This window comes from Sceloporus undulatus, chromosome 2, assembly GCF_019175285.1.
Source record: "Sceloporus undulatus isolate JIND9_A2432 ecotype Alabama chromosome 2, SceUnd_v1.1, whole genome shotgun sequence".
Classification (NCBI taxonomy): domain Eukaryota; kingdom Metazoa; phylum Chordata; class Lepidosauria; order Squamata; family Phrynosomatidae; genus Sceloporus; species Sceloporus undulatus.
In genome coordinates this window covers 141,155,765-141,179,042 of record NC_056523.1, presented here as the reverse complement: position 1 = coordinate 141,179,042, position 23,278 = coordinate 141,155,765, and the positions used below count along the sequence as shown (strand labels likewise).

At 40.4% G+C, this 23,278-nt stretch overlaps 2 protein-coding genes across 2 annotated transcripts in view; one reads left to right on the top strand and one right to left on the bottom strand.

Annotated features, from left to right (window-relative positions):
* The window catches only part of ACSF2 (acyl-CoA synthetase family member 2), a 71,724-nt gene that overhangs the window by 24,399 nt on the left and 24,047 nt on the right, over positions 1–23,278 (bottom strand). The gene's annotated exons all lie outside the window — the stretch shown is intronic.
* CHAD (chondroadherin) lies at positions 6,514–23,009 on the top strand. Its single transcript, XM_042454696.1, has 4 exons — positions 6,514–7,554; positions 13,750–13,913; positions 15,642–15,787; positions 20,400–23,009. Exons 1-3 carry the CDS (start codon positions 6,775–6,777, stop codon positions 15,781–15,783), a joined length of 1,086 nt encoding a protein of 361 aa, XP_042310630.1. The 5' UTR covers positions 6,514–6,774; the 3' UTR covers positions 15,784–15,787; positions 20,400–23,009.

Genomic DNA, 23,278 nt, shown 5'->3' with positions numbered 1-23,278 from the left:
TAAGCCTGCCTTTGCACTTTCATCTTTGATCTTCTTTAATAATTGTTCCAAATCTGTGATGTCTTCTGCTAGTAATATAGTGTCATCCGCATATCTAAGATTGTTGATGTTCCTTCCTTCCATCTTTACTCCTCCTTCTTCTGAGTCTAATCCTGCTTTTCTTATGGTATTTTCTGCAAACACGTTGAACAAGTACAAAAGACATACACAGATGTATGCAGGACTTACATCTGTGTATATCACTGACTGAATGTGACTGAATGCCTGCCAACTTTTCCAAAGGCTTGCCTTCAAGTGCTAGAACTTTGTCACTTCACTGTACAATGGCCTAAGCGAACAGGCAAAATATATTTTGTACTGACTATTTTTTATTTTATTTTGTTTTTTAAAAAATACATAAAGCCTCTTAAAAACTCTATAGGTACCCCAGTCAAAAATGTCCTTTATTAACATTTTCCTTTTTCTTCAAATGCTGTGTAATACTCTTCACTAGGGATCCTTTCACACTACAGAATTATAGCACTATAATTCCACCTTAACTGTTGTGGCTGTACCCTATGAAATCCGAAGGTTTACAGTTTGGTCAGTGGCACCAAAGGAGTTCCCTGCTGAGGACTCTAAATTTCCTCCATGAACTCCAAATACCAGGATCCCGTGGGACAGAGGTAGGGCAATTAAAGTGGAATCATAGTACTATAACTGGTGTGAAACGACACTAACACTGCAGTACATATCAAACATGCTTTAATGGGCAAATATCAGTAACACTATTCTCTCCTAGGAATTGTACCACATTCTCACAATGGGACATTTTACATTATAATATTATTTGAGATGGGATTTGTTATCGCACTAAAAAGATCACCTGGAGCAAGCATTCACTGATGTCTGTATAAGTCCAAGCTGTCAAGTCCTGAGATCATGGTGCATATATTCTATGAATTAAAAAAGTATATATTCACCAGTCTGGTTTTGCTAAAAACTGGTCATACCAGTGGTAAAAATAGGTTATAGCCAAATCATATTTTTGTAATTGTTAAATATGTTATTTTAAATATTGCAAGAAGTAATTGTGTGACCTTCTCCCTAGTAGTCAAGACATTGATCATAGGTGCAAACTACAAGCCTGCAAGCCCAATGCTTTTCATATCAGGGGTTTGGAGCTCTTATTTGGCAATCATTAAACTAATTTTGTGGGAAATTCTGAGACAGATCTGGAAGTTGTTTATCAATCCAGAAAGAAATTCTTCCAAGCTTCCTGCTGCTGCATCCTTCAGTGGCCAAATCCCAAACAACAGGAATGAAGACTGTGGTAGACCTTAGTCTGACTCATGCTGGAGCTGTGAAGAATTCTTTGCCAATGGGGAAAGGGAGATGCTTCCTCCTTGATCATCTGAGCTTTGTAAAAGTTCACATAGTAATCTATTGCTTGTGCAGGCACATTCCCGCATGTGGAACTGTACAAAACTGTTACCAAAAACCAGATTGTCAAAAGAATTTTGTGATAGTAGGTAGAAGAACAATGATTCAGATGCTGGGCTGAGGTTCATGAGTTATAAAGGAAGAACCTAATAGAGATAGATATGCGAGAACAAGAGCTCAGAGGAGATCAGACTGTGAGATATTCAGAGGAGGAAGAATAGGAGGCCAGAAATTCAGTGGAGGCTGAGCATATAAATGAGAGACAGAGAGAAACTATTTAAACAGCATGGACAAAACATAAAGCCAGCATAATAGGAGCACCCAGAGTACCAAAGCTGATAGGTCTGGTAAGAATGAACATAAGAAAACCAAGAAACAAGACAATTAAAATAAGAATGGGGAATGTGGCATTTTAGCTGTTCTTGGACTGAAACTCCCATTATCACTCATTATTGACTGTGCTGGTTAGTCTGACTGCAACTTTAGTCTGATAATTTACGGTGGGCCAGATGTTCCTCCACCAACCTACACCGAGAGAAGAGAACAAGCAGCATACGCAGGGTTGGGCTGCATACTATAGCCACCATAGGGAGATCTTCATATCCTGTCTCTTGGCTTTTTACTTTTGAGAAAACTGAATGGGAAGATTTAAAAATATTATGCAGTTCCCTTGCCAGCACAAACAGTTGCCTAGAATGGTGACCCAAAATTAACACACACACATATACCAATATTTTTATTTATTTTTTAAAACACCCTCTCCAACTCTAGTCAAAAGTCCCTTTGAAATGTACCTCTGCAAAACAGGGGCTTGGTTACCATCAGCCAGTTTGCATAACAGCACACAGCGCATGCTCAGCAACACCTCCTCTCAACAATGGAAAAAGCCAGACATGCCTATGAATAATCCCCCCTCTGTATCCTAAATCAGTCATTGGATTTCCTCCATTTCTTGAAACTGTCTCGCTTCCATAAACACCCCAGCCAGCTGGGCTTTTGTAGCCAGCTTCAGCAATGGAAGCCTCAACAGGCTCACAGTTATGTGTCTTCAGCTCTCAGCTGTTTGCTGCAGGCAGCACCTGGCTAGAGACCAGCTCAAAATGTTCCATCTCCAGACTCACCCTCCTCCCTGATCTTTCTGTCTCTTTTGCTCCAGTCATCCCTCCACTCCAATCTGTGCAAAGATGTGAGACTTGAAATTCTTGATTTTTCTGTGCCATCATTCTTGAATTCTGCCTCTAGTGTTTCTTTTGTGGGAGGAGGGTGTGGATTCAACAACGCTTCTTAGAGTGTCTGGTCGAGTAATACTGTCTGCTGGACACATTTTAAACACAGGGACTCCTTGTTTTTCTAGATTATAACCCAGGACTATCCTGGAGTCTGAGCTGATCTTTCAATGCCAGAGATATGATGCATCCCATTCACTGATTCCATTGGCTTGATAAACTGAAGACCACAGTATGCCAAACAAGAAGAAAGACACTGTTTCACTCCCCTCCCCACTTGTCTTAGTTTGTCAGTACTTCTTAAGAGCTAAACAGACCGGCCAAAAGGGTTGGCATCAGGGTGGAGTGGGGGCGTGGGGGCTGCATGCTCCCACTCCGCCCAAGCCAACATCACACCGCCTTCCTGACTGCTTATTTTGGGGCTGGAAAAATTCCAGATTGGGGCCATGACATGCCCTGATCCGGCACTCAAAGGGGTGGTGTTAAGCCACCCCTTACTTGCCATCTGATAATAATAATAATAATAATAATAATAATAATAATAATAATAATTTGTATACCGCCCTATGGGAAACCAATCCGGGCGGTTGACAACAGTAAAATATAAAATATAACAATTAAAAACACTTTATCTCTCCCCCCCTTAAGACAGTATTAAACAGTATAACATATTAAAAACACAGTATCAAAGCATAAAAACAACAGTTAAAAACTAAAAACCCTGATATCCCTCTGTTGATCCTCAACCATCACTAAGATGGGGCCACGGGAGGAATGAGGGAATCAGGGAACCTGGGCCGGGATGGTTAATCTGGAAAGGCCTGCCGGAAGAGATCCGTCTTGACCGCTTTTTAAAAGCTGTCTAATGATGTTATCTGACGGATCTCATCCGGCAGGTCATTCCAGAGTTTGGGGGCGACAGCAGAGAACGCCCTCTGGGAGGTCGCCACAAGCCTAGATTTTAAAGGCTGCAGTAAGTTCCTCCCAGAGGAGCGGAGAGCGCGGGGAGGATTGTACGGGAGGAGGCAGTCCCTGAGATAGCTTGGACCCAAGCCATTTAGGGCTTTAAAGGTGATAACCAACACCTTGTACTGGGCCCGGAAGCTGATAGGCAGCCAGTGGAGGGACCTCAAAACCGGAGTAATGTTTTGCCCCTAAGTCAGCTGATATAAAAGTGGTGGTATAGTACTCTCTATATAAACCAGCTTTGCATCTGGGAACTACTCCTAGACTTGGCTGTATTCCTGCATGACCAGGATATGGTTGTAGTTAGGACTATATTATACAAGTTTCAGCCTATATCCCATGTGTGCCATTTCTTTGAGGAGCTGGAACTGGCCATACCACTCATAGTGTTTTCATCTTGAGGTTAGATTACTGTGGTGTGCCCAAAATGGAGCTACCTGTGACTCTTCATTTGATCCAGAATGCAGCTGCCAGGATATTAACAGAACTAATGAACTGGAACTTGCCATCCTGGTCAGAGATCATCTGCACTAGTTGCCAATTTCCTCCTGGATTCAGTTCAAAGTGCTGGCTAGGACTTCTAAAGACCTAAATGGGTTGGAACCAGAGGCTCACCTCCAAGGAAATGAAGCTGCCTGAAGCACCAAGAATATTCAACAACATAGTGCTTGTTTTTCCCTCCAACACTGGAAGTCTTGACACAAAAAACAGCCCCTCTGTGATGACACAAAATCACTGGAATGTCTTGCCCAAGGATATTCACTTGGCCCAGTCTATGATCTCCTTCAGCAGGCATATTTAAACAATATATTGGTCTTTAACAAATTAACTACAGATGCTACTCTTCTGCTGTTTTAATAATGTTTTAATGTTAAAGGTAAAGGCAAAGGGTTTCCCTTGACAAGATTGTCTAGTCATTACCAACTGTAGGAGGTGGTGTTTATCTCCGTTACTAAGTCAAGGGAGCCAGCATTGTGTGAAGATGACTCCAGTGGTCACAATAATAATAATAATAATAATAATAATAATAATAATAATAATAATATTTATTTTTACCCCGCCTTTCCATAAAAATGATCAAGGCGGCTTACAAGGAATTAAAACATTACAGTACAGGATAAAAACAATTACAATATGAAAATTAAAAACATTGCTACAAGGAATGTGGCCAGCATGACTACACATTACTTTTCCACCCAAGGGGTGCCTGTTTATCTACTTGCACTTTCACATGCTTTCAAACTGCTAGGTTGGCAGAAGCTGGGACTAGTGACAGGAGCTCACTCAGTCATGTGGCACTTCAGTCTCAAACTGCGAACCTGCCAGTCTTGCAATCATCAGAGTCAGCATCTCAACCACTGAGCCACCATGTCCCCTTTTTTAATGTTAAATATATTTTAATTTTGATTGTTCTAAGTATTAACCATCTCAAATATGTTGTTACATTGAAAGATGAGTTACAATGCTAATTTGAGTCCTGTTGGCGTACTGTGCTAGCATAATGGTCCATTACACTAGGGGTGGCATTTTTTGCAGGGTTGTGCAGCCACAAGGGAAATAAGAGAAAGTTGTTGCCATTAACACTAGTTAAAGCAGAAAAGAGGTATTGTTCACACCAAAAGGCAGATATGGACTTTTAGAGTCATAGGGAATGGGAAAGAAAAATTAAACAGATTAGAGACTATTAGTGAGTCAGGAATTCTCCTGAGGGCAAATGCAATGCTTATTCTGCCTAGGATTCCTCATGCAAGTTACCATAAATGGAGTTTGTACATGTAGATCTTGGAATCCTAGTAGATGAGGAATCATATTTCAAACACCTTACATATATGATTACAGTAAGTTTTACCCATCAAGTCTGTAAGGGAGATTATATTCCAATGGGTCTGCTCTGGTTGAAACAAAAACTGGACGTAACACCGTGTGCCTTGTCACTGTTTTCAAGTAATCCATCTCTACATTTATGTCTATGTGTTTTATGCAAACCTAACAAAGTTTTTTAAAAATAGCGCCATTACTTTGAATTGGGCAGGAAGTAAGGTTAAACACACACCCCCAAAATTTTCTAATAAAGACAGGCCCAATACATGCTAGGATGGCAAAGATCTTATTATTATCATGTCACTCAAACATTTGTAATACAGGCAATAATGTCTACATATACATATTCTAACAATACTGTAGTCCTCTTCCCAGAAGTGGCTCTCTTATTTTCTGAAATAATCACAGTCCCCTTCTTAGCAGTATCTCTCTTTCCTGGTAGCACTTTGCCCTCCCTTCCTCTAAATCTCTACTGCCACCTCTCTATCTACAGTACTTTAATGGGTCTTCTCACAATCAGGAGAAGATTTTGAGAACATACCAAGGGGTACAGAGGGAGGGGGGATTAACCCTTTCACTGAAGGAAACTGTGGCCTTGCCAGGTGGCATCAACTGGATATTATCCTGTGTTATGTAACAGCTAAGGTGAACTGACAGTGCTTTGTTACCACAGTGCTTTATTATTATGACAAAATATTAGAAAAACTACATAAAGGTTGTACACCAATGAAAATCATAGAAACTACACTGAACTGAATCATGGAGAGATGGATTGTGTCCACAGAATTTTTTTTAAAAAAATTGCTTAATGAAACAGATTTACAAAGATGCTATGGGGTGAAGGAATCCATACTGATAGGTTGCTATTATCAGCCCCTGTCTGTATGCAAGAAGAAAAGCTCCTCTCACAACAGCTAAAGAAGTGGAAAGCCAAGGACAGGTTTTATTTTCCTATGCATAAGACTTAAGGCAAATGAAGAATTACCTAACAAGAGACATGTGAGTGCTGTTCTCTCATATGATGTGTTGGAGAGGGAAAGCACTTTGAAAAACATCAGAGCTGTATGAGCGGATGGGGAAAGAGAGGAGGAGGGAGGGATCGTTTCAGCTTGATCCCAAAGGGTTAAAGTCACACCAAGTTCCTAAAGTCCCGTTACTTCCAAGTCAGAGCCTGGCTGCTGCCTGCGGTTAGTGGGTAGGGATTTTGGTTTTTTTTAATAACATTATAAATAGAGCTGTGTTCAGTTGCTGCAGACTCACTCTGTCTTCCACTCCACCTTCTCCCTCCTCCTCCTGTTGCTGTTCCTCCTCCCCAAACATCCATAGCAGCTCTGAGGATATGGACCGGTCAGCCTTCCTACTCAGGCTCTTCTGTTTGCTGGCATGCCTTTTCCCCATCTTCCAGGCATGTCCCCAGAACTGCCACTGCCATGGTGGTGACCTCCAACATGTCATCTGTGACAATGTTGGGCTGAGAAAGATCCCAAAGGTAGCAGAACAGACACGGCTCCTCAATCTCCAGAGGAACAATTTCCCTGTCTTACCAACAAATGGTTTTAGAGATTTGAAAAATCTTGTCTCTCTCCATCTCCAACATTCCCACATCAAAGAGATCTCCAGTGGAGCCTTCCGGGGCCTGAAGCAGTTGGTCTATCTTTATTTGTCTAATAATGACATCAGTGTCATCAAGATGGGAGCCTTTGATGACCTGACAGAACTCACCTACCTCTACATAGACCACAACAAGATTCCTGACTTACCCAAGGGGCTCCTCTCCCCAATGATTAACCTTTTCATCCTGCAACTAGGCAGCAACAAGCTCCGAGAGTTGAAATCAGGAGCCTTCCATGGCACAAAGGACCTTCGCTGGCTCTATCTGTCTGACAACTCCATCTCTTCCATTCAGCCAGGAGCACTGGATGATGTGGAAAACTTAGCTGTATTCCACTTGGATAAGAACCAATTGACCAGCTACCCACTGGCTGCAATGAGCAAGCTGAGAGTGGTGGAGGACCTGAAATTATCACACAACCCAATAAAAGTCATTCCAGACTTAGCCTTCCAGTCTTTTGGGCGCTACATGGAGACCCTCAGCCTGGACAACATGAGCCTAGAAAAGGTAAGTGCTTCTAGTGCGCTCCCTATCTATTTGTCTACAAGCATAGTCTGGAAATTCTATCGCAATCTCCTTGAATTACACCATCCTGGCATAAGAATGAGTAACACAAGAACCTTGGGCTGCATACATCCCCACTCCCCATCCATTTTGTAAGCCTCATCAATAGATCCCCACTGCTTCAGTTATTATGGCAAAATATCTCATGCTTTGCTGGAGAATAATGCTTCTGGCTAGCTGTTGGACCACAGTTCTATTAGGAAACAAGGGTCACACTCTCAATGCGCAAAACTTCCTGGTGGAAATGCAACAGTGCTGACTCAAATGGCAGCGATGATGTGAAAATGTTGGTAGCAAGAGGTTGGTTGGTATCAGGGGTTGCCCACTCATGCTTTAACATGACCAGGAAACAGTCCAGGGCTATAGAGAGACAATCTGGTACTCTGTTGCTAAATTTACCAGGGACAGGGAGATTTAAAACCTATCCAAATTATGTTCTAAAGGGCAGATCTTCACATTCTCTCACATAAACGCAGCACATGCTTACCATTCATCCCAGTATCATCATGACACCTACAGCTAAAATCCATTCCTGTTGGATCCAAGGAAATGCTGCACTTGGGAACTTGTAGGAAAGCAAATGCTGGAAATCTGAAATGAACCCATGGGAGATGGGAACAGATTTAATGCTAGAAGACCATTACCTTTGCGAACGTAGCTATGTATGAAGTCCAGGGGGAGGGACTCAGGAGATCTGGGACAGAAGGCACTAGCATGACAAAGACAATCCGTGGCTCTTTGGGTTGAAGGAGCCAGACCTGCACCTGATGCTAATCTGACTACTACTGCAAGCTTGTGAAGAAGCAATGCATAAGGAGATACTAGATCCCTCTTTGTACAGGGTCTGAAAAAGTACTTATGCTGGTGTAACTTCCACAAGGATTCTGGTTAGGATGTCCTCTTCTTCCTCCTCAAAGCATTGATCAGTAGTGGGCACAATAGGTTTCAAAAGAGGAGCCAAGTTCAGAAATGGAAGATTTTCCTGTTTTACTTCCTTATAAATAGCTGTTTGGCTTAGAGTGCAAAAATATCCCTTATCTTCTCTTCAGCACTTTGTGGCTCTTTTCAGTTAGCAGGCAGTACCAGATGATGAGCAGCATGCTTGAATATGCTCCTTGCTGTGCCAGGGGTAATTAGCCTCAATGAGGGGTGATGAGAAGTAGGACAGCAGGGCTGGAGAAGGGGAGGAACCAGGGCCAGGTTAACAAGTACTGATGACCTGAGGCCCCTCAATATTACCAAACAAACCACAAAATACAGTAGGCCCTTAGTATCCATTGGATTTGGTTCCAAGAACCCCCCCCCCCAACACACACACATGTGGATAACAGAATTGGTTGATGCTCAAGTCCCACTATGTGCAATGTCATAGTAAATTAGTGTCCCTTACATAAAATGGCAAAATCAATGTTTGCTTTTTCAAAAAAAAAATAATTAAAATAAATTTAAAAAATTCAAGCAGTGAATGGCTGAATCCATGGATGCAGAATCTGTGGATATGTAAGGCTGACTGCATGTGTTATATTAACAGAGGATGGTTATCATTTTTTTGGCTCTTTTTTGTATTTAATGGGAGGCCCTCAACTGCTATTTGGTTTATCCATTAATCTGGTATGTCCTTGACTTCTCTCCCCTCCCCTTCCAGACAGTTTTGACTTTCTATATCTTAGCTAATAGGTCATTAAAGGGCATCAGCTTCTTGTTGATAAGCACAGTCTGCTAATTTTAAGTAGGAAATAGTATGTCTACAGAATGCTTGAGGACAACAAATAATCACAGAAAACACATTATTTGGGAATCTACCAACTAGTGTAAAAATCCATAGTGCATAAATCCAATGAAAACCTACTTTGGCAGTAGCACCAATTTAACTGAAAATAAAATAAAAGGCACAGTTACAAAGAAAGCTATTTTCTGTCCAACAGAATGGGTTTTATCACTGTTGAAAAATTGTGGCTCTTCTTCCATACAACTGTGAGCCCCAAGACCTTCAATCTTTGCAGGCAAAAGGAACCAAATCTTTAATAACATAGCATTTAAATGCAGTTTAAATAAGGGAATAATGTGATAGATAAAAGTGGAAAATCTGATTATGTACATTTTAAGTTCTAAGATCTGAAATAAGTAGTTCTGAAATAATTTTGTCACTACAATTTCTCTTTTTTCCTTCATCAAACCATAGAGCTCTTTCCTTTTGTAGGATTCATTTCATGTGCATTATTCTAGCACTTCCACTGCTGTCTCTTTCTTCCCACTTAAGTTACACATTTGAAATCTCCTGTCCCCTGCATTTATCTCATCTAGCTAATGGTGTTCATAAGCCTTCTATCCAAGGCTTCATTGCTTTGCTCATAGTAAGGACACCACTAAACAAAGATTCAACCATATAGTACTAACCATAGTCATGGTACTGATACAACAAATGAAGCAAATAAAGTGTAAGAGTGTGTAAGTGTACGTCTCTGTGTGTGCATGACGTGAGTCAGTGACAGACACAAACAGACGATCAGACTATGTAGCAAATGGAATAATCTATCAAAATAGAGGAGAGTGAAGTCCTATTCCTAGACAACAGATTATTTGGTTGTTGTTGGAGATACATTGGAGTGAGTAAGTGCAGTGATCTCCACAGAAGAGACGATTCGTACGCATGACTAGCAAGTATATCACAGCTGGTAGATGGAGCAAACATAAGGACTTTTACTTCTTTTCTTCCCCCATATCCCCCATGCCACCCTGACACTTTATAAAGAAGGATTTGTTTATTGATTATCGCTCAAGAGAAAGCCTCAGAGTACTTCACAAAGAAGCTCTGTTCCTGTCCAAAGAGCCAGAGGGATATTGAGGTAATGCAGCAAAATGCTCCTCTTCATCTCAGCAAATGAGTCATGACCCAGGGGCAGAAGTATCATGCATGAGGTGCTATTTGTAAACAGGAGGTGACATCATGCTAGATGAGACCACATGAAAGAGAAGCAGCAAGATGGAAGAATTCCAGGTGAACAAGGAGTGCAGTTTCCAGAATGTACAGGACCATGCTAAGATTATCCAGGTGAATCAGCACAGCAACCCCTCCAAGAGATGCAAAGAGATGGAGAGTGGCAAAGTGAAGGAGATGACAACTGGAAACCATTTAAAGCTTGGTGAGGTAGCATGTTGGCAAGCAAAATTAAAAACATACTGTTTACTGAACAAATTCACCAAGAGACACAGGATACTAGGTAATTAAGCTGATGGTGTTGATGTTTAGGGAGAAAAGTAATTTATTCACAAGTAAAGCAATGTGAAACCCTTTTGATGATAGTAAACAATTTTTCCACTTTCATATGACATCATATTTACTGTTTGTTCACAATTATGGACAATTTTGTTTGGCCCTAAAAATATTGTCCAACTGTGGATTTTGGAATCATATACAAAGCTCGGCATTGCTCAAATATTACTCAAGTATGGTCATAAAGACATCTTCTAGTGACAGGCATATCAACAAATTCTTGAAATAGTCATACTTCACCTGAAAAGGATACCACACATATGCAGGAAAGGATGTGATTCTAAATTAAAGCTACTCAAGAGCCAAGATTCCATGTTTAAGGAATTATAAACATCCTTAAATACAACAATGATTTCCTCTACTCCATAATCTTGGATCGTAGTTTGAACTGCATTTAGACCAATAACTGGATTGCTATTTTAGAAACATCAGGTTTTCATCCCAGAAATAGAAACCTATAAAGGAGCTCTACACAGTACCACAAATACACATCTTTGTAGTTTGTTGTGAGACTCCTTGTTCCTCTTCAAGAACTATAGAAAGACTCCATAGCAAACAATAGATGTTTCAGCAACATAATTATCACACAGCTGCTGTATGGGCCCCCTCATGAATTCAGAGTTATTTTCACACTTTTCATTCTCCAGCATCTTAAAATAGTGTTCTGTATACATGCCTGATCTTTATTTAATCTAATTCATTTAACACATGCTACAGACCATCAATTCTGCTTGCTTCCTTAATGCATCCATTTATGTACTCCATTTATCTACTTCCTAATATCTTCTATTTGAATTTTGCTGGTGGAATGAGAATCACTGTGATGTGGCTTCTTCCTATTCCACTGAAGTAATATGAAAAACTCTGGGCCACAACATAGCTCCTCCCTATGCCAGCATCACTGCTAACATGAGAAAGAATGCCCATCCCATGATACACAGACATTTTCACTTCTTCTGCTTCTCTCTTCTACCCTTAATCTCTGAGCAATGAGCTCTTGTTATCTGTTGGTTTAGCACCAATCCAGTATAGTTTTCTGGTTATTTTCCACCGGTTCACACTATAACATTGGTTTAGTCAATATTCATTGTGTAATGGAATAAATCTTCCTGCTTAGTATCTAGTTGCATTCCAACAGCAAAAATAAACAAATAAATAAATAAAATGCCACAAAATGTCAGGGAAATGGTAATGTGAATTCAGTCTATGAATCCTAGCATGATGGCCAATATGAAATATGAAAAAGCACTGGAGATAGTGGGAGAGCACATTCTGATGGGCAGTTAACTTGGGGAATATTCTGGTGAATTTGGTGTATTAATTCCTCATTCCCCCAAAATAAGTAATAGGAGTAGTGAAGACACAGAAGAAACAAGTACTCTTGCAACACAAACTTCCAAGGATAGGGTTTTGCCTATAGGTATTAGTCCAAAATAAATGAGCACTAGTGATGAAAACTATCTGAGAAAGTTCATTGGAAGAAACAACAGTTTTATCACTCTAGTGTTATCGTGTAATTGTACAGAAGAACTGTACTTTGAAAGCAAATCTTTAGAGCACAAATAGATTCCACAGCATCTTAGACTAGCTAGAAAAGTGAGAATGGGGAGAGGGATCTGAGGAGCTGAAAATGTGCCTTGCTGTTTCTACTCTGAATGCCAAGTGTAACTTTCCATTTAGAGTCCATTGGATTCTGCCAAAGTCTACAGGCCCTTGAGTCTCTGCAAATACTCCCTTCTATGAATGTGGCAACTGGGTGCCAGGGGAAAAAAACAGCTCTGAAAAGCCAAAAACATCTGTTTGTTAATTTAGAGATGAAGAGATTTCTAGAAAGAAATAGGTCACAGCACATCACTCTTTGAAATTGTAAGGGGGTATGCAATAAAAAGTTATCAATATCTCTATATTCAGCAACCAGCTGAACCATATTCAGCAACCAGCCTTATACTCTCCACATGTCTAAAGATTTGGTTTCATATTTTTTTTACATTGAGCAACTTTAAAATACGAAAACAAATGCAGATGTGGTCCTCACAAAAGGCAGAAAAAATGGCAGTATTCTCTTCTTGTCCTTTGCTCTTTTCAAAGGTGTTTGCTCAGGCATGCTTTGCTCTTCTATAAAATTCATCTACAAAAAGTTCAGTTTAAAGTGAAAAATTCCAATGAGGAAAAAAGCATAGGGGGAGGAAGGTAATTTTCACCAACAAAAATGCCAGAGAGGAAAGCATTACACCTTTCTCTTTCTTTTATACCCCAAGGTATTCTGCTTCCGCTATCTGCATTGCTGTATTTTTAAATAAAGAAATCAAAACAATAATGCTTCTCAAGTATTTTGTAGTTGGTCCTAAAGGGTGATATTAAAATATAAATGAATAAAAAATATGGCCCCCAGCATGCACCCTCAGGGTTTCCCACATCTCTTACCTAATACAAAACAAATAATCCATTTTTAACCTCAAAATGACCAGTTGTGCCCCCAAGAACTTCCAGGTTGGTTTGAACTCCAGGGGGTGTAAACATTCTGCCCTGTTTTCAGGTTCTCCACCCATAGCCCATATGCGCTCCCCCTCATAATATGAAATGGATGAATTCAGACAGACATTTCCTATAACTGAAAGGGTATTTAACTGTTCCAGTTGTTCCTTCCTAATGACTTTGTGGTGAGATAAAAAGATAGAAGGAGTAAAATGAAACCATGGAATGGTAACAAATATAAGATGATATCTTGACCTCTGTTAGGATTCAGTCTGGAGCCAATCAATTGCACAGTGAAAGCCTTATCTGGAAGCACACTAGGAATGTGGAGAAAGCCTGGGCTTAAACTACTGGTTACACAATAAGTATGGTCTGATCTTTTGATTCAGTTTTCAGATAAAGCATTTGCTGGCACAACCACGCTGAAGACTGTTCACATTGAGAATAATAAACTTTCCAGTCTTCCTGGGAGCTTTCCTTTCAGCCGCCTTGAGACCCTCACCCTGTCTAATAACCCTTGGCACTGCTCCTGTCAGCTAGCACCTCTGCGCAGGTAAAAGAGCACTTGCTCTCTCCTATCTTGTGTTTGTGGGTATGATGTTGGTTAGTTACTGACTCCATGCCATACAAGGCATCAGAGCTGGTATGTGTCTGGTCCAGGGCCGGCTCATCCTTATAGGGGAACCAGGCAGCCGCCTAGGGCAGCAAAATTTAGGGGCGGTTTGATGGCTTTTTTTGTATAATTTTTGGTGTAATTAAACAATATTAAAGTGAGTTCTCATTACAGCAAGTGACGTAAAAGCAAGCTACCGTATGACAGTTTCTTTGTACAATGGGCAAAACATAAATGTGCATCCCCCTATGTCTGTGGTATGGTCACATGGTACATCATCCGCCTTCCACATGTGCCTTGAATGTAACCTCAAGGTCAACAGCCCTCTCTTTTCTCGCTGCCCACCTGCTTTACCCTTGGTGCCACAACACGGAATGCCAGTTGCCAGCTGCCTTGAGTTTACTGTTTACAACAAACAAACTAGTCTGTTTTCATGTTTTTGGTAGTGATCATGCAATAGCGTTTCAGTGTTTGTGTTTGATTTTGAATGTCTGCATTCTTACAACAAGTTTTTAACTAAGTAAAGATGAAGTTTTAGTTGTTTAGGTGAGTACTCTATTTATTATTATATTACATTATCCTAGGGGATAGGGGAGTGCACAGCCACCCTGTATCCTATGTCTTTTATCATTATGTAATCAGAAATCAGAAAAAGAATGTTGTTCTATAAAAGGCAATAAATTAGACTACAGAGACAATACAAGCAGAAGGCTCCTTTAACAAAAGGAGACGAACTACTTATACTGTATTGACTAAACACTCCAACCTATATAATAAAATAATACAAAGAACGTTCGTTAACTAGCAAAACACAATTGTAACCAACCTAGTCATCTCACCTACTTAGTCTAGTCTAACCTAACCTAACCTACTTAGTAAATGGACTCTTTTACTCTTGTAATAAAAAAATACTTTAAGCTTAAAATGATTTTATAGTTTTCAAACACAATTTAAATAGTAGCCTGTAAAAAACTAATTGGCTTTTTGACTAATTCTCAGTACTATGAGGAGAGATTGGAACCTAAGGCCCCATTCAGACTGACCCATAAAGCCTGGTCGGATCCGGGTCGACACGGATGGCCCCTCTTCGGGTCTACCCGGTCGCGAGTGCCCATTGCTTTTCCCCCTTCGAAGCCACCCGCGGCAGTTTAACCCGGGTGAAAGTTCATATTTCCGCAACATAGCGCTTGAGAGTGAGGGGGTCATGAGGGGCGGGCTCTACTGCCCACCCACAGCAACCTGGCCCTCCCCCTGCAATTGCCCCGATCATGACCAGGGTGAAGTTCATATTTCCAGGAACCATTTTTTAAAAAAAGAAATGGTTTATAACCCAATTTTAAAAAAAACGCGCTAGGGGCAATTTACCACGGAACGGGTGTGCAAGCCTCGGATTCGCTTGTGTGAGATTTGGGGTGAGTACGAACTTCACGTGCAAGAATCGGTTTGAAAACCGTTTTTTTTTCGTAGTCTGAATGGGCCCTAAGTTTTATGTCATGTTTAGCTTTAACAAACAAAACAGTGGAAATCAAGGGGTGAAAATAATTATGAGGGGTGACAGGGGTGCCAAAATATTTCTCTCCTAGGGTAGCCAAATACCTAGAGCTGGCCCTGGACTGGTCTGACAAATATGCTCTTACTGACTGTGGAAATGTATTTCTTTTTCTCTAGGTGGCTGGAATCCACTCGCTCACGCCCTGATGCAGCCTGTGCATCACCCTCTCAGGCTCGAGGACAGCAGATTCGAGACACGGCTGCACTTCGCAGTTGCAAACTCCCCACTAAGAGGTCCAAGAAGGGAAGTCGGCATTAAACAGGCAACATAGTTTTCCCCATTTTTCTATCAAATATCACAAGTGGCTGGCATACTGTTGGTTACTCCCAGCTAAAGTAGACCCCTAGAATCAATTGTTGAAGGGTGAGTCAACACATAGGTAAATCCCATTGATTCAATGGGTCTATTCTAGTCAGGACTAACAAAAAGATTTAAACTCAGATTTGAAAAGTACGTCAGATCTTTCTCATGCAAGTACCATCTGGTCAGGCACACACCAGTGTAGGTTCTTCTCCAGGCATCAATTTGCATGCCATAGGCTTCAGAGTATTTCATCTATCCATTTGATAATGACCATAATTTTGAATTTCCATAGTCTGACTCTAATGGAGTCTATAACTCTTACTCTTCGCTCTTGCAGTTATCTGAGCTGCTGTCATATTGTGGAATATTCACCAAAAAATCTAAATGTACATGGTAAAGATTTCAGCAATCGAATATTGATAAATAGTGTACTTTATGTGCGAAAACCTAAAGGTAAGCATGACTGAGAAGATAACACAGAAAGCATCAAGACAGGGAAGGTTGAGCTGATAGCTATATAAAGATTCTAACAGTACAGCCAGTTATATAATGTAAAATACTGGAGTAAATCTCATGGTAATGAGCTGAAATTGGCTGCAATTCCAGACATTCCTAAGACTTCATCTGGTAGTGAGAAATGACACACATCACTGCTTTAAAGTAAGCTTTGTTAATGATAATGCAGCAGGTGGTCTATAGCAGAAGCATCATCATAATCCTTTAGATTGTGGGTTTCAGGATCCTTATACAGCAGGTGAACTGGGCCCCCAAACGATACATTCTACTCAGACTTTTCCAGGACCAACACTCTTGATCCCTGTAGCTAAATAGTGAGTCCTGTGAACTGGGCTGTACCTCATCCTACTGCCACCTCTGCACAAGGCCAGTGGAAGATGGATTCCCAAAGTTATTTAGGGTACAGCAAAGTGAATTGAAGTGTGCAAGTGTGAAACATCTCCCATCCTAATAACTAGGAGAAAATTACAAGCACATTGCTAATGGCAAAGTTCACCCACCCACCCCTAATCTGTTCCTAGTTATGTTGTTGTATGCCTTCAAGTAATTTTGGATTTATGATGTTCCTAAGCTGACCCTATTATGGGGATTCTTTGGCAAGATTCATTCAGAGGAGGTTTGCCTTTGCCTACCTCTGAAGCTGAGTGTGTGTAACTTGTCCAAGGTCATCTAGTGGGTTTCCATGACTGAGCGGGGATTCAAACCCTGGTCTCCAGAGTTGTAGTCCAACACTCAATCTATTACACCGTGCTGGCTCTAGTCACAAGTCTAGATCTATTCCCAATCTTGAACTGCTAGGTGAAAGTGAAAGTATGAGGGCTTATAAAACCCCAAACATTCCTTTCACTGCCACTGTACAGCTTTTACCTTTTAGCCATGAAGCTGACAAAGACTAAAACCCACCCACCTTGTGGCAGAGGCTGTAGCCTCTACACACTGTCATAATGTTACACTCTACTAATTACTAACAGCCACTGTGGCATAGTGATTTGAGTGTTGAACTAGGACTCTGGAGACCAGGGTTTGATTCCCAGCTTAGCCATGAAACTCACTGGGTGATGACAAGTCACAAAGTCTTAGTCTCAGAAGAAAGCAATGGCAAACTTCATCTGAAGAAATCTTGCCAAGAAAAATCCCATGATAGGATTGCCATATGTCAGAAATGACTTGAAGGTGTACAACACACACACTGATTACACAAGGGTTCTGCCCTTGGCTGCTGAAAATATTTGTCCTGAAATTGGGGAAAGACAGCTAACTAGTACACAGAGGTCTGGTGTCAACACTGAGTACAGATTTGTCACTGGGTAGAATGGAAAACATGGTGGGGGATATTGGAAGATGTCATTAAAAATAACTTTTCAAAGTTCTGCTTTAAAGAGTCATAATAATCTAGCGAAAATGTCCTCTTAAAATGTGGAAGGCACTGAGTGTGGAATGCGTGACCTTGGGCAAGTCACATGCTCTCAGCCTCAGGGAAAGGCAATGCAAATCTCCACTGAACAAATCATGCCAAGAAAACCCCATGATAACCTAAGGGCCACCATAAGTCAGAAACAACCTGAAGGCAGACAAGAACAACAACAGGTCAACAATAAGCAAGCTGGCACAGTAAGTTCCCAGCTTGTTGCTATTTTAGGTCTACAGAGAAGACTTCATTTCATATAGTTGTCAAATACCTAGTACATTACAAAATACATACATTTGCATTACTACACCCACAGGCTCCATGTCCTGGGACATGGTGTTCAGTACTCAGATATATAGTTATGAGAAAATCGGTTGCCAATATTACAGGTTTTGGCAGGAAAGAGGAGTACAAATAAATGAATGAGAAGCAGAAAAGCAAAAGAAAAGCAAATTACACTCCAAAGCTAAAATATTAATAATACATTTTCTGCTCATTAAAAGAGAGAAGCTCCTGAATATCATGATCGTAACAGAAAAAGTATTGATGTCTGATCAGAGTTTTATTTGGGATAGTGGGAAATCTCTTGCTTGATTAAACTAATATTAAAATTGCTAGATGCCATTTCAGCGAACTTTTAAAACTTGTTTGATAGGTCATAAAAAAGAATGTTTCTGTGGAATTTCTCTGTGCCTTGTTTGCATCTCTGTGGAAAGGAATCACGTTAAATACCCTGTAGTCTGAGAATTTATTTCATTTTATAGAGAGCCCAACAATGATCAGACAAAGCACCAGCAAAACCCTGTTCTTCTAAGAATATTATTTCTCAAGGATAGCTGGCAATCTCAGGTGCTATGCAGATGAAGCTACTAATTTTGCTGGGAGTAAATTAACTTCCCTTTATGAAAAGTTGCCTTTTTTAAAAAAAATCACAGTAAACATTTCACTATGTATACTCATCTCCATTCTTTCAATAGTAGCTTTTCCATGATTCCTCTCCTCCAGGGTTAATTGATAAAATGATGGTTTAATTCCAAAAGTGAACCACTAAACTACAACTTATGACATGGAACATGATTTCCATATCATTATGAGAAACACCAAAATGAAAATGATAGACTTCCAAATTATGTCAATCATCATAATAATAATCATCACCATCCAACATTCTCTGATGAGATATAAAATTCTGTAATTATAATTATCATGCAATTATTCTTGTTCTAGTTCATTTACCTCTAATTGCATTTTAGCCACTATACATTAGTTGCTTTGAGAATATTAGGGTTTTTTTTTAAACTCAGCAACTTGCCACAGTTTCATGGGAACATCAAAAAGAGAAACTCATCAAATAGTTAATAGGATTGCAATCCTAAATTCATGCAACAGGGAACAGTCAGAACTAAACACATTGGACATTAACTTTCAGATAAGAATAAATAGCATTGTACTGCAAGGATGTGAAGATCAAACTTCACATGCAGGATCACATGCATCCTGATAACAAAATCTTATTGAGCTGATGCAATGTAGCTGCTGAAAGGCTGGTGTATGAATCAAGAAGTCCTCATGAAATGCCACTAGGACCCGGAGCAATGGATGCAAGCTCCAGGAAAAGACATTCCACCTCAACATTAGGAGGAACTTCCTGACAGTAAAGTAAGGGCTGTTCGACAGTGGAACAAACTCCCTCGGAGTGTAGTGGAGTCTCTTTCCTTAGAGGTCCTTAAACTGAGGCTAGATGGCCATCTGTTGGGGATGCTTTGATTTAGATTTCCTGCATGGCAGGGGGTTGGACTGGATGGCCCTTGCGGTCTCTTCCAACTCTATGATTCTACGATTCTATGATTCTCTGTGGGGCAAGTCACGCTGGCTGCAGCTGCACTGCATAAAAAACTCACTTTGGCACCCTTTTTTACTGTCATGGCTCAATGCTATGGAATCTTGGGATTTATAGTTGCTGTGGCACCAGAGGTCTCTTAGAGAAAAGGCTAAATGCATCACAAAATTATGAATCTCACAAAATTACAAATCTCCACAGCCTTGGCAGTTAAAACAGTGTCCAATTGCATTATTTCTGCAGTGCAGATGCAGCCTCTGTCTCAGCCTCACCTCTTCACCCTGTTCATCTGCAATGGGAGAGAATAACATTCCCACTGCAGGTTCAATGTAAAGATTAAAATTAGTATACGTTAAACATTTGGAAGTGCTGTATAAATCCATGATGGTAGTGATAATGCATTTTGTCAGCACTTTGATATGCTTATACAGGCAGTTTCAATTTTATTAATCACTACTACTACTACTACTACATCTCCTCCTCCTGCTACTACTATTTTGTTGTAACTGTTGTTCTTAAGTGCCATTAGATCTACTCTGACTCAATGATACCCCCGTCCTAGTGTTTTCTTGGCAAATTTACCTCATCGTCTTTCTCTGAGACTTGAGACAGAGTGACATGCCCAAGGTCACCTAATGTGTTTCCATGCCTGAGTGAGAATTTGAAATCTGGTCTCCCAGAATCCTAGATGAACACTCAAACCACTACACCATACTGATTCTCACTGCTGCTACTGCTATAACAACCTCACCCGCTCAGAAGGCTTTTCAGACTGATGTTATTATATTTTTTTTCTCCCTCATGCAGGACCTGGGAAAGCCAGTCCAGATGACTGGTCGCTTCAACCAATTAGAAAACTACTGACTCCTTCCAAACTCTTCATCCTCAAGCATCTCCTTTCCATCAAGGAACATTTCATATAACTAATCACATCTATGTCCTGCCAAATGCAGATTGCAAGGTGGAATCCACCATTCCGTTTGCCTTACCCTTAATATTACATGTATTATTTTTAAAGATAAGGTTTTTTTTAAAAAAAGAAATATAAACTTTTGCATGACACTGCTAAAACAAGCTAAACTAGATCCTGCTGGTAAAATACAGTCATCTCTCCTGGTATTATTTAGTTTTCCACTCTGTTACCAGGCTTTGCCTTCCCACATGCTGACAACTGACAGAGGAATATAAAACATTTCCCCTGCAATCCCAGTCCTACAGATCAATGACTGTTCAGGTGAAAATGTGTACTTGTGCTAAAACTCTCAGTCTGCAACCACAAAATCTCAATTTTGAGCAGAATCTATAGTATTTGAAATGTTATGATCTCTTGTTAACACTGACTACAAAATTGCCCTTCTAAGGTCATACATTCTCAGGGTAGGAATTGGAATGGGTGTCAATCAACAGGGGGAAAGTAATGAGACAGTAATGTTAGACTTCTGGGAACAAGAGGCTCAATCCCAAGATCTAAGTGTGAAGAAGGGGCTGCATGAAACATCCAATAAGCAATTCATAGTTGTATCTAAACTGTAGGTGTACATTGGTTTAAAAGATTTCCTTGAGCTCAGGAAACTACAGGGACTAGAAGGGGAGGGACACTAGCAGCAACTTTTATCAGCATTATCACCATACTGTACATTCCAGGAACCCTGATGCACAGTTAAAAGATGGAAATACAGATGGGGACAGAGGAGGCCCCAATGCCATTTTTGTAGACCCTAAATAATCCCTACATTTCCTCACCTCCCTAAGAACAATTGTGTATTTCCTTCCTCAAAATGGCCAATAACAGCATACACAAATAGAAACAAACTTTGAGGATGGGGGTTACTGATGATCCTCATGCTATGTCTGGGAAACTTGAGTTTCCTTTTAAAGATCCTTTTAAAAGCCAAGACAGGGCTTTTTCTTCTAGTTTGAAATAAGCCCCTTCTGGAAGTAGAAAAGATATGGAGGTGTTAAAAGCTCCCCAAATAGTGAAATGGACAGTAGCAGCTCTACTTGCAGAGGACTACAGGATAGTATTGGCTGGGCGGAGGGACAGAATGTACAACCAACATTTTTGACACATAGGTGATCCATCCCTCTAACAGCCCATCAGGGTGAGCAGTGATGAAGCCTCCCAACCATGGCAGTTGCTCATCCATGGATTAAAGTATGGATTCTCTAAATATAGACAAGCCCACAGACTGTTGTCTTTCCTGTGACTATTCATAGGTAGAAACCTGTCTGAATAACCACCTATCTATTTGAGACAGTGTGACTGTGGATCAGTGCTCTTCTGAAGCAGCATCGGTGAGTTGTCAACAGAAAGTTTTCTTTCCTATTTGATTAGATTAGACAGTAACCTAAAACCCAATTAACATTTGGCCCTCCGGGTGCTGTTGGACTGCAGTTCCCATTAGGTCTAGTTATCATAGCCAAGAGCCAGGGAAGATGGATATTGGCCCACACTTTGATGTCTAAGACTAAGTCTGTGTCACGACAGATTCCCCCTGGGTTCTGGCTTTCCATCCATGGAATTGATTGGAACCCAGGGAGCCCATGGAAGCATTCTCTGAGTGAAAGTTTCTTATGCAGAATATTGGTGATAACAAAAAAGGAGATTCTCTAAAATATCCTTGCCTTTGTTTACCATTACTAATCATCCTCAGCAATGGGCAGATTCCAAAAGCAGTTGAGTGATGTCTAGCTTTCATTGTCAAGTCATGTGGAGCAAAAAGCCTGAGAGATTTGGCTGGTGCCCCTTGTGAACTGAGAATGCATGTTAGACAATACCCCATCATCCTCTATACACACATGCTAAAATATCAGCAAGAACTAGGCTGACACCAATTGGCAGAAGAAGCCTCCTCACCCCATTAACCAGGGCTGGGAAATCTGTAACCTTCCAGAAGTTGATGTCCAGTTCCTATCAGCCCTAGGCAGCCTGGCCAGCAGTGAGAGACAATGGAAACACTGCTGAAGTACATCAACATCTGAAGTACCCAAGATTCCCCACCCCTGGCATAAAGGGTCCTCAGTAGACACACTGATGGAGAAGGGGTATCTAATATAGTAAATTTGAAGATCATGACCCTAGAAAGGAATATGTAAAATAAGGAAGGGAAGAAAGCAGATGATTATTACTTGCCATCTTGGGAGATGACCCCTCCACTATCTGTGTACCATAAAAACTTAGTGGTAGGCAGCAAGATGACTGTGCTTTATCATCATGGATTTTACAGTACCACAATTTCAATTTAACTGCATTTTTAATCCTAAAGATTTATATAAATATATAATATTTATTCCTCTGTTACTGAGTGTAAATGACTCCTAAGAGGATTTTTTTAAAATTAAAAATCCTCTTACTCTTATGTAGAAAACAAATGGTATATTTTCTTATGTACAACTTTGGTATAAAGCTCTTGCTGCAAAGACCAGTTTTTCCTGTGTTTCTATTTCTTTTTCCATGAGTCATAAACAAAGGTCTTTGTATTTGTCATTAATAATTCAATGAATACTTCTGAATACTGGATGTTTGTCTAATCTACAGAGTAGTCCTCAAACTCTTGAAATCAACTTTCTGTCTGAGGTGAACATGCAACATACCATCTCTGGTGTTATTATAGCCAGCATAGCTTCAGAAGAGGGAGTTTCCCTTTCTTCTCATCATATTACTCTGGTTGCACAAAGTACACCCA